The sequence below is a fragment of the Stegodyphus dumicola genome, chromosome 4 (genome assembly GCF_044657685.1).
Source record: "Stegodyphus dumicola isolate Sdum_Otavi_A_Nest chromosome 4, ASM4465768v1".
Classification (NCBI taxonomy): domain Eukaryota; kingdom Metazoa; phylum Arthropoda; class Arachnida; order Araneae; family Eresidae; genus Stegodyphus; species Stegodyphus dumicola.
The window spans coordinates 218,244,038-218,257,323 of NC_140771.1; the positions used below are offsets into that span (position 1 = coordinate 218,244,038).

The 13,286-nt window shown below is 31.8% G+C and overlaps 1 protein-coding gene across 1 annotated transcript in view; it reads left to right on the forward strand.

Moving 5' to 3' along the window:
* Dna2 (DNA replication helicase/nuclease 2) overlaps positions 1 to 13,286 on the forward strand; it is a 104,612-nt gene that overhangs the window by 71,532 nt on the left and 19,794 nt on the right. Inside the window, exon 11 of the mRNA XM_035373213.2 lies at positions 4,701 to 4,942. Coding sequence (XP_035229104.1) covers positions 4,701 to 4,942 — 242 coding nt within the window. The remainder of the gene's footprint in view (positions 1 to 4,700; positions 4,943 to 13,286) is intronic.

A 13,286-nucleotide genomic window follows, 5' to 3' on the forward strand; every position in this document is an offset into this window, starting at 1 on the left:
TATTTTTAATTGTATAATTTCTGCATGCCATCTTACCAGATTTAAAATGATGATCTATTATCCGGAAAAAATCCCAAATCCAGAATCGCCGAAGTCCTGACAAGTCCGGATTTCGGACTTTGTACTATAAAACATGTGGAGAGTCCTCATTGTTAATTTCCTTTTGACACCTAATAAAATATCTTAATTTTGTAGATGCAATAATTTATGAGTATAAATCTGTATGAGCAATCATTTGGCTTCATAGCCACCTTTTTGCTTAGCATACATCTCAAACCGAAATATTGCTGATTTTACACCTACTGAATAAATTATATCCCTGACACAAACCTCATTATTTTTTATTTTTTTTGCTTTTATCACAACATGATTATCAACACATGGCAGCTTGAGCAATGACTCAAGCGGCAGTTATTTCGAAGACTTTTTTTTTTTTTTTTAAATTAACACATTGACTGCCAACTACAAGATATTTTGTAGGTTGTTTGCTTCCCTGGGACGCCAACTACAAGTTATCTCGTTGCATCATTACTTGCCATATTTGTACAGCTACAGGGAAAGTCGTAATATAGCAGTGTAAATATGAATAGATGGCCTTAGAAAAGAGGGTAAAAAAGTCTTGGCAGAAACAGTTACAGAACAACAGAAAATACAATTATACAAAGTTTATTCAAGCAGAATAACATTTTTATGGTTTGTGAAACTATATAAAAGAATCTTCCATGCAGCTGCTGTGGAGTGCTGTCTTTTTTTGCCAGATTGGACAGAAGTAATGTGCTTCGTGACTTTTTTAGCTTTGGTACAAACTTGGCATGGCTTTGTCAGATGCAGTTTTCTCCCCGGCAGGTGGAATGCTTTGTAAGTAATAAAACTCTTGCAATCTTGGGCTTTTTTTTTTAATTATTATTATTATTATAACTGGTTCAGTATCTCATCCAATCAATGTGTCGATGAATGTCTCTCTAAACTTTATAAGTTTTTCATTTTAGAAGTTGATTTTTGAAAATGTTATATACACATAATGTGCACAACATTGTGTGTGTATATATCTCCATAATATATAAATCAAGCTTTTTAGATCATCTAATAGTCTTTCTTAGAGATGTGTAATACAACAGCATTTGATCTGATCGATTCATACATTCCTAAATTGTAGTTCCGTAATTATATTCCGTTTCATCAAAAGTTTTCCATCGCGATTGAACATCTGTACCATTTCAACAACATGAATCTTTGAAATGGTGATGGCATCTTGCTTGTCTTCCCATTTACATGCAGTAAGAGGATCATTTTACTGCCCAAAAAACTCTCCTTTTTTCAGTTTTCGATTCATCACATCTCTGGGATTCCCATTTCTGTTATTTCAAAGTGTTACACACACAGTTTTTTCATGTAGTTAGTAATTTTGTAAGAGCAACAAAACTCGAGATAGTCCTCAAATAAGTATATGATAACATCAATAGCGTGACATAAATTATTGTTAAATTCCTCACATTTTCCACTGTAAACTTTTATTTTCATAACAACACCATTGGTTTTACATAACTTGTACAGCTTAACACTGTATTTGTGCTTTTTATTTTTTAGATGCTCGCTGACATGCAGTCCACCATGCCACAACATCATTGATTCTTCAATACAATACTCTTTTTTTTTTTTTTTTTTTTTTTTGGCATATCATTTTGGTGCATAATATCACTGAAATGATTTAATATTGGTTGCATCTTGTATAATCTGTCATGAGATGATATTGAGTTATTAACGAAGTATAAATACCACAATAGCATTTGAAATCTATTTCAATACACGATTCTATCATACTTGATCACCAAAACATTGCATTATGCATTTTGTTTCTGCTGCAATAATGTTCTACTGAAGGAAAAGAAATGGGATCCATTTGCAGTAGAAGGAAAATTTAAAAAAAAACTTTCATTTCTGCAGCACTAACAACTTTCCACTGTGAAAAACCTCATAGATTTTTTTTATTTAATTATGTTTTGTAATTTCTTACAGAACATATAAATTAGTTTGCTCAACCAGTTATGCAAAAAATTCGTGAGAAAAAAATAAGTCTGCTAGCATTTGGACTGTCAAATTTGTCGTATCAAACTTCAAAACGGTATTTTCATGGAAAATAAATATTCAGGAGTTTTCTGTCCACTAATTATCATTCCTATTTGGAGTGGTTTCATGGGAAGCATCGTGATTGTCTTGAGGTTCAAGAACCATCTTATCCTTGGGTTCAGAGATGACTTCATCATCACTGTCCTCACTTAAATTCTCAGAAGGTGCATAATCACTGCTGTCGTTACCATCCTCGCTGACAGTCTTGACAAGCTCTGGATCACTTAGATTATTAGCATAGCACTCAATTTCGTTTTCAGTAAGTGGTAATTTCCTATCTGTATTGGGGCATTTATAATTTGATTATAAAATAACACCCACAAGAAAGACACAAATCTGATGTGCTTGGCACTATATCTCTATTATGACTAATGACTTAATACATAGTTTCTAACTCAGCTCTAGTGAAGCAACAGGTTGAAATGTTTCTGTGCATGAATTATCTTGTAGTTGGCTTTCATGAAGAGATTTTTGTTACATATTCCAACTACGATATTAAAATTGGCTTTTTTGACTGGAATTATGAAAAGTTATGTGGCAATCAACGTGGTGATATTAGTAATCGAATGTCTAGGAGCTTTGTAACCTTTTATGTTGACTGCCATATGTTACTTCACTTACAAATTTCAGCTAACTGTATTGTAAAATGTTGAATGTGTTGACGAGGAGAAATTTTCCATATGTGAAAAATAGATTTTGTAAATGATACTCATAGGGCAAAAGATTACATTTATTGCTGTTTAATTGAGAACAAATGATTTGTTATTCAGGTGAACCCATGACCACTGCCAGGGCTGTTGCAGCAGCACCAGGCCACAGAATTTGGGGGAGGCAAAATTTTTAAAATTTAAAGAACTGAGCAACAAAGTGAAGGGATGACTAAATCTTTAGAACTTGGGGAAGGTACCGGAATGCAAAATTTTTATAATAAAGAAAGATGTTTGGCAGCAGAATTTAGGCAAATTTATTTATTTGAGACTCAACCTTAAGCATGTGAAGGCAATAGGCATAAGTGTAAACTTATATAATTCAGGCTTAACTTCATCAGCATATGCAATAGAAGTGAAACAGAATTTAGTGGTACAGCAAGTCCTTAGTCGCTAATCTCATAATATATCACCAGTAGTGTATAACAGATGTTAATTAATCTTTAAATGGTAGCTGTGAATATGAAGGTTTTTAGATCTCACAAACAGAAAGCAAAATTTTCCAATTAATGGAATTAGTGAAGAAACGTGGAGAAGTGGTAATAAATAAAGGTGATATAACAGATGTTTTTCACTTTGATGGCAATGTACCAATCATCAGTCGACTAATAGATGACAGAATCTGTAATAATAATAATAATCAGAAATACTGGTAGAAAAGAAAGTGACAGAGAGGTCTGAGAAGGAACAAAAAAATTCATTTAACAGTTTAGTGGGAATTCTTGACATGGCAATTACAGGACAATGGAACTTTGTAACTGAATAAAAAACTATTTCTATGTATAGAGTTAAAAAGTATTAGCACAAAAAAATGAAGCAACTTTAAACAACTTGCATTGAAAGAAATGTTCAATAAAGCAAAGAAATCATTATCGAGCTGTCTCCCCCCCCTTTTTTTTTTTAATTTTTCTTTTCTTAAGACCATAAATGCTTCATTATTTCATAAACCACTATTTAATATTTTTAATTTTATAATTTCTACATGCCATCTTACTAGATTTAAACTCATGATCTTGTATTAAAAAAAATCTAAAGTCCGGAATCACTGAAGTCTCGGACTTTGTACTATAGTGATTTTAAATGATTTCCTTGAACCTAATATTCTTGAATCTTATACAAGATGAAATACTGTATATAAGATTATCCTCTGAATCTTCTTTCTTATCTTTACTACTATAAGTATACACCTTCGTTTCAGATTTAATGCCACTTTTCTTACCAGGAAGCGAAGAGGTTAAATTATGCACATTTTCTCTAAATTGTATATGAAATCTCATAAAATCCACATTTTTATGCTAAGAATAGTTAACTTTATAATAAATTATTATAAATATTATTATAAATTATTGTTTGTTATTGCTTAAAAATTTGAAACACTTCAAATAATATAGCTGCTAATCGTTGTGCAACCAGAAATGTCACAATTTAAAAAAAAACATGTTCAAGGATCTTAACATTTATGTTTTATAGATTTTGATTAATAAATTATTAGTATGAATTTAGAAATCAAACAAAAAAAAATCAGCATTATATATTTGCAAATATAACTCTGAGTTTTTTTGCTTGAATTCTATTTTCATATTTGTTTGGTGTGTTATGTTAACTTATTAGTATATTTAAGTGTGTTTTAGTAATTTACTGAATTTATTTTATTATAAAAATCTCTGAATCTAAATGTCTAGTTTGATATAGATGTGGAGTCCTACTGTGCATCTTTTAGGTGCATGAAATCCATAGTATTGCATATGACTAATAAACTGTGCTTTTTAATTACCTGTATGAAAAAAAAAAGGTTTGTGTGAAATTACAGTTTTTTATTTCTAGAATTCAGTATCAGAGCTGCAAATTATTATCTTTGTTTTTCAGGAAAGACTACCACAATAGTTGCCTTAGTCAGACTTATGGTAAAAATGGGAATCTCTGTTCTTTTGACTAGTTACACTCATTCTGCGATAGATAATATTCTATTAAAACTGATGGGACATAATGAATTTGTAAGAATTGGACCAAAAGCCCGCATTCATCCAGATATTAAACAGTATGCATTTGAGAATTTAACCAGGGATTTTTCATCTGTAGATGATTTTATTACATTTATGAAAGAAAGGGTAAATAGTTATTTTTTAATATTTATTTTTAATATGAATTACATATTTCTGAATGAAAATGCAAATTAAGCTATTAATACAAAATTTTGTGTATTTTTTTTTTCATTATCTAAATTCAGCCGTTTGCTATATAGTATATTAAATCACCTATTAACTAATAGGTGTTAATTATTTTCAGATAAATATATGTACTTAAAATTTGTTTTACTGATAGTCACATATTCAGCAGTATAAAACAAGTTAAGTTTACAAATAAATTTCTTTTTATGGAAAATAGTCTCATGAAACTTATTCTACAGGAAAAATGTTAAATTGCTTTAAGCCAAACTATCAGACGGCTGGTAATTAATGCTACTAATTGCTTTCCTCTGACTTGATTAGTAGAAGGTGAATGATTAATTGTGTGCATGACCATCAAACTGTACTTTAAAGTGTAGGGTTTCGATTCTTTCATAATAATAAATATTATTCACTGGTAATCATCGCTTTGGCAGATCAAAATTTAAAAAATAAGGGGGGGGGAATTGCAACAAAGATTATTATGTCGCCTAACATGTTTGTTAATATGCTTGCATATTTTTTTTAAGTTCAGGAAGAAAAATTGATATGAGTTAAATATTAAAATTTCGCTACAGATATTACATGAAGCAAATGTGATTAGATTTCATCAAATAAAATTTTGATAGAAATTAAGAATTATAACACTATGAACTAGAAGTGTGTTAAAAAACAGAAAGTTGGCATTTCTATGCAATGAATTATACATCCAGTACAGTGATATTGCATTATTTTAAAATAGGCAAAAATATGTGTGAAAAGGATCAAAATAAGAAAGTTGAGTTGGAAATAAATGGTAAGAGATAATTTTTCCAGATTGTTCACCACATCTGGAGAACACTAGAGAAAAATTTCTGTAGTAAGATTGCATCTAAACATCAGTCAATATGCATATGTTGAAACTATGATTTTAAGTTACATGTTATCATTAGGGAATGGTAAATTTTGCTTTTGTTTTCAAAATGTAAATCATGAAGCTTATAAACTTTCTCGAATATTGTTTACTTCCATTCATTGAGTAGTTTTGTCAATCATCAGTCTGCAGTTCAAGAACAATTTTTCTTGGCATAGATCTGCAAATTGGACACTGATTAAATAATTTGCTATATACTATATTAAATTATTAAATAAATGTGATATAAATATAGCTGAAAGATCCCAAAGCAACCTGGATCTCAATCTCATAAAACTTTTTGTGATATTTTTTAATAAAATATAACTAAAGAGAAGCTCTGAAATGTAAGGTATTAAAAGCATCTGCATTTAGTTACTGGTACTGAATGAATGTGAAAAGTCAATGCTTACTGTGAAAACTAAAAGTGAACAAACAAATATAACATGTAATGGTCTAATATTCTGTTTTATGAGCACAGTACTCCATAAAGACTGTATAATTTTATTCTTAGCATAAATTTCCCCAATGAAGTTAAGACTTTATTCTAAAACTGAATTATATTCATAGTGTTCTTTACTTGTCAAAATGTAAAATAAATAAATGCGTATTGGTCTGCTAATAAAAAATCGACATTAGCGATTTATGTTAATGTTATTGAAAAAATGCTAAAACTTAATTATATTTATAGTGTTCTTTACTTGTCAAAATGTAAAATAAATAAATATGTATTGGTCCGATAATAAAAAATCTGCATTAGCAATTTATGTTAATCTTATTGAAAAAAATGCTCTAATATTGTGTGTAACACTGAATTAAATAAAAGCTTTTATTAAAGTCCTTAAATAAACAAAAATAAAATGTGGTAAACATGAAATATATTCATTGTATTTTTTCAAAATACATTGGTGTGCAAAAATTAAGGACGAAGTCGAAAAATTAGCATATCAGCTGAACGAAAAGGCAGAGCGGACAGAAAGACCAATCAGGAGATTAAGTAAGGTAAGTAAGGTGATGTATGGTAGCACATGCGCAGATATGCAGGTAGATGTAATGGGGGGGTGTCTGAGTACTATAAAGCATGTTGTCGGTGTAAGATCAGTATTTCCGGCAAAGAGATTGCACGCCGTATAGCAGTTAAAATCATACCGAGTTGCTGCCTCAGCAAGAAATGGCGAATAATCAATCTGTTAGACGACATCTGGATGCTTTTACCCAAGGTCGAATCATTAGGAAGTTGGAGGAAGGCTGCAGTGTGACAAGTGTGGCTGCAGAGTTCGGAATTGCTCACAGCATCATTTCACGACTTTGGAGACAATTTCAAACTACAGGAACAGCTGTCCGGGGGTTTAGTAGTGGTCGTCCACGAGGAACCACACCCGCAGATGACCGGTATATTGCCTTACAGGCCAGAAGAAACAAGTGGCAGACAGTGGGAGAAATCGCTCGACACAGGCGACTGGACGACCGATATCACGTTTTACCGTGGCCAGAAGACTGCACGGTGATGGTCTGTTTGCACGACGCCCAGTACGCTGTGTACCTCTAATGCCTGCCCATCGGAGAAGGCGTTCTCTGTGGTGCCGGGAACACCGGAATTGGAGAGACAATGAATGGGGACGAGTACTCTTTACAGATGAGAGCAGATTCAGTCTGAGTAGCGATTCTCATCGCATACTCATCTGGAGAGAGCGGGGAAGCCGCAATCATCCCTCGAACATCATTGAAAGGGGCAGGTATGGAGGTGGCGGTGTTCTCGTTCGGGAAGGCATCATGCTTGGTAGTCGTACAGACCTTCACATCTTCGACGCAGGTTCAGTCAACGGGACCCGTTATTGTAACGAGATTCTTCTTCCGTATGTGCGTCTTTTTAGAGGCGCTATGGGTCCGCAGTTCCTTTTCATGGACGACAATGCACCATGTCATCGCACAGTAGCTGCCGAACAGCTCTTAGAGAGTGAGGATATTGAACGTATGGATTGGCCGGACGATCTCCGGATCTCAATCCCATCGAACATGTATGGAATTTTCTAGGCAGACACTTGGCAGCTCGTACCTTACCACCAGTAACGATTCCGGAGCTTCGATTGGCGCTGCAAGACGAATGGGCAGCAATGCCTCAACAACTCATTGACACCCTCATTCTCAGCATGGGCAGACGCTGTGAAACCTGCCTAGCAGTAAGGGGAGATCATATCCCCTATTAAAGACCGGATGTTTCTTGCTGGACACCCATCACAGGGATGTTTCGGCCTTCAGTCGCATTGCGCTCCATGCTACTTTTTCAATAAAGCTTCTTTTTATCCCTCTGATTTCTCTTTTAGTAAGTGTTGCTTACATTACTCATCTCCTTACGTATTGGGGATCTTACGGTATTAAATGTGTTGATTTGGAAAGCTTTTGTACAAAGTTATATTGAAAAAACCGTCTCGTCCTTAATTTCTGCACACCAGTGTATATCCCATTACAATTGGTTGTTTTGGCATCCACTCAGACCATATCCGAAAGAAAGATTCATTCTTTGTTGCTTTTATTGATTGAACTGCATAAAAGCACAACTGCTACATATCAAGAATAAGAAATGTATTCTTCACAACCATTCCTTGCTTCTAGGGTTAATTAATTTTTCTTCGAAGGGTGAGATCTACGTAGTGCCTCATACAGCCCTCGTAGGTTGTAAGCCATATGAGTCTTTTCTTTGATAGTTGAGATGCGAAAAACTCTGATGTTCCTGCTGCAGCATTTCCTAGCTCATTCCTTGGGGAATTGCTGTAGTGGATAATGATTTAACTTCATGGACATTTTTCACAAACCTTTCATATGGCCACCAATGAATGAACAGTTGTGTAAGATTTGGTTGTAATAAGACACGCTTATTGCTATACTGTTACAACATAGTCTATCCAACTGAAGAATTTGATTATCTTTTTCCACACACACACACACACACACACACACAAAAAAAAAAAAAAAAAAAAAAAAACTGTTACCACTTTTATTGGTTGGGATTGATTCAGACATACCTGCATTTTGCTCTTGTCTCTGAACAGTAGAGTGGTGCATACTGTACTGATGTACCTTTGATGTATTTTTTTGTCATTTTCAAGAACTATATGCTTTTATACTGTCTTCAATTCATGGGGAATCAGTATGCTTCAAAACAGCCAGGTTTTCATGCAAAATTGTTTAAACCTGACTCATACCAATGGCATGGATGAATAAATTTTGGTAGATATCATCTGCTTGTGCTTTTCAATTACATTATGCATTCAGACCACATTCACCTGTGATATCACAGGATGACCATAAAGTTATTCATCATCCATCTTCTGCCATCCATGACAGAACTTACTAAACCAATTAAAAACAGTAGTATAGTGTGGAGCTTCCACTAAACTGCAAACTTGATTCATTTATAGCTTTTGGGAAATGTTAATCTCATTAACCCATTTTTCTTTATACAGCACAAACTGACAGCCAGTTTAGTCACACCCCCAGAGACTTGTGGTGTAGCATCACCCTGCTTCATCTTATATTTTCAGATTGAATAGCTTTCAGCATTGCCTACGTATAACAGTGGTTGTATATTTCACTTAGTGTATTTTCATAACTTCCAACTTTGAAGTATGAAAACCCGGAGCGATGACATCTTTTCAAACAAACTCAAAATTGACTTAAATCTACTTTCAAATGTATTATTCACTTATAATAATATTTAATATGGGATTCTGATATAAAATATTTTCCTATTTAATTATTTACTAAAAAAAATATTGATTATATTACCTCTTAAGACTAATTTTAGTACAATTATCTAAAAAGAGTGAATCCATAGTTCGTAAGTTTAATTCCAAAAATTGTTTTAAAGTAACTTGAAAGTAAATTGTTAAAAATGTTTAACAGGGACTTGAATTAAATCATGAATAACAAAATTCCAGTTGTAAAAAGAAATTAAATTAAAAGCAAGTAATCATTGCCATTGATCGGAAATTAGTTGACTTTTCAAGGGGAACAAACCAACTCTCGTTCAATGAACAATAATTAAATAAATACGAAGGTGTTTTGTCCTTTACTCAAGTAATAAGGTGATGCCAAACTGGTAATTTAAGTTAGGCCAAATATTTCCACGAATTGAAGGGATCAAGAACCAATCCAGAGTACCAAAGAACTCATTCTGATTAAGCATTTTCGCTAATTCAATTTTGAGTGAAAAGCAATTTATGCAGTAAAATTGATAAATTACTTGATTAATTGTCCCCCGACACCCTCGTGTTTCTGCATTTTAATTCAAAACTATTTGTAAAAAATTAATCATTGGAAATTGGCATTATGAAATAGAACTCAAAGTAATTGAAATAAACATTAGAAAATTACGAAATAAAAGAAATATAATGCAATCTTTGCAAAAGCAAATCAAAAAATAAAAATTTTAATTTTAAATATATATAATAAGAAAAGGGAATGTACATGAAGATACAAAAGGCCAGAAAAAGCATTAATTAACTTACGTTCTTTCTGGTGGGAAGTGGGCAAAGTGTTTTCTTCGCGTCTTACTCAGAAGGGTTGTGTTTCCAAAATTCTTTATTGGCAGCTGGGGGCTTTTAATTATTTCAGTCGGCAAAACTTTTGTGAAGTAATTTATGGGAGAGAGAGTGACTAGGAATGCTTGAAGGACGTATGTTGTGGAGTTCTTATTTGAGTGAAACCGTCTGTTAAAATTTTTGAATTACTAGTGAATGGAAATTAATTAATTTCTGGCTATTTGTTGTATCGTAACGAGGAAGAAATTAAGAAAAGGAAAAAGGAGTTTTCACTGTCAAAGAGCTGTTTGGCAGACTAAAGATTATGAAATAGGCCCATTTTTTTTTTAGTAACAGCATAAGTCTGAAGACAATTAGCTTTTTACATTATATACAGCTTTGTAATTACACTGTGTACAAATCCTTCAACTGTTAGTCACCCAACTTATACCACCTTCTCAGGTTTAGGAACAAATTATCATATCCCTATCAGTTAAATGATTTAGAGTGAGTATTTAACGCCTGCTCTTTTAAGGCAATGGTTAATAAATTGATTAGTTATTAGATTATTTTTGAGAATTTTAATAAGGAGCAAAATTTTGCGTTGTAGATCTATCATATCTGTGCAGATATTTTTAATTTGCTGTATTTGATCATATCTGTGCAGATATTTTTAATTCGCTGTATCTTGTTGTATTGTTAATTACTTTTTTGGATATGTTGGAATTCCAATTTATTAATTTGTTAGTATTGAAAATGAAATTTCTTGTTTTGTCAAAAAGTAAAATGTTAATTCAGAAGTCAAACAACAAAAATCAGCGTTATATTTACAAAATTTTCACAGGACTAGTTTCGATGGTTTTACCGAACCACCATCTTCAGCTGCAAAACCGCAAATGAACAAGATAGGATTCCTATTGGATGAAAATTTTGTAAATATAACGCTGATTTTTGTTGTTTGACTTCTGAATTAGTATTTATTCGGCGTGTTATTGTGTCTTAAGTAAAATGTTTTTGTAGTTAATGATTTGAAGATCGAGATAGTCTATGCTATTTTGTGAATTATTAGTTTTTTAAATGTAAGGCAATTTGGATAAATCTCGGAGTATTCAATTTTATTAAAATTATTAATTGTAATAAGATCATCAATATATCTGTAAGTGTGATTGTAGTAATGTAATTCTTGTGGTTGTATATTTTTTTGGAAGTTAAATTCTTTAATAAATAAAAAGACCTCATTGGAAGACCTTTAACTTGTTTAAAAAGTTGATTTTGAAATTTAATGTAGTTATGAAAAAGTGTGCATTTTAGGTAGGTTTTCCATTTGTTAAGATTCATAATTGTGAGCATATCAGGGAAGAGTTTAGGCAGATCTAGTAGACTAGTATAAATTTCTTCTAGAGGAAGTGAGGTATATAAGTTTTCAAAATCATAGCAGTTAATGTTCTGTATGTTAATTGTTTGAATGGCATTAATGACAGGAGTGTTATTATGGATGATCCAGCAATAGTTATGATTATTATTACAATCGTTGAAAATAAATGTACAGATTTTTTAAGCTGAATTGAAAAATAATAGTCTACATTTTTCTTGTAATTATTAGTTCCATTTGCTATAAATCTGAATTTTAATGGTGTTTTATGGAATTTGGGAAGTGCATAGAGGTTAGTAAATCTGTTATAGCTTGGATTTAAAGTAATATTTAGTTTTTTATGAAAAGTTTTATTCTGTTTATGATAGATGTTTTTGTAAGGTTTGCTAATTGATAAGTAGTTGCATTTAAAAGTTCTTTATGAATAGTTTCTTCATAGAATTCTTTTCATATGATGCTAATTTATTGCACATTTTAAGTTATTATTTGCTTTATCTATTTTTGTAATAGTAAAAAGTTTTTTTTTTAATTTTTAATATCTGATGTAAGTTGCGACCAATTCAATGTACACTTGATTGATTTCGGTGGATATGCGTTGAAGAATTTCATCTTTCCATTTTAAAAAGGTATCTATAGGTAAATTCAGTTGATAGCTTGCTTTAACTATAAATCTATTGATGTTGTTTTCAAAAGTCTTGCAACAGTAATTTTTAGTTATGTTTCTGACTGGTCTAAATTTTGCACCATAACTCATTAGTGTTTTTAGTTGATGGTTTTGTAAGATATTCAGATTGCCAGTAATTATGTGCTGGTGATGAGAATCTACGTTAAGTACTGTAAACTAGTGACTTGCAATGTCTGCGAAATTTTCTAACAATGTTGTACTAAGAAAACACTTAAATAGGGAAGGAAAGTTTTTATTTATCAAAGTACTTAAATAATAATTTAAACTATTTGGTGGATAAGCTTAGTAAATGTGCCATACATTGATATACATCAAGCTAATGCTTCATCAGTTAATCTTCATGAAACATTCTATAAATGTCTACATAAATTAAGACAATTCATATCAAATAAAATTTAGTAAGAGAAATTATGTTGAAAATCACTAGGAGTGGAAAACAGAGTTTGCACAATTTATGTTTCATAAATTTGGTAAATTCTGCTTGATGCTAGAAAACATTTTCCGTAGTAAATGTTAAGTAGAAAATTAAAAACTGGCAGATTTGGTGACCTACCAGAAGATTAGAAGATGAAGTGAAAAGCCAGAAGAGTTGGTAGCTCTGTATTTTATATATATATAGCTGTGGACAAAAAGCATTTTGTTTTTTTAATTATTGGTCAAAATAAGAAATCCATTAATTTCTGTGGCAGTTAGATAAAAAAAAATGCATATCATCAATATGGTCATTATTTAGGTATGATTTTGTTTTTAATTAAAGTAATTAGAAGCTTTTGCTATGACAGAAATTTGTATATACAGTACAAAGTCTGTAATCCGGA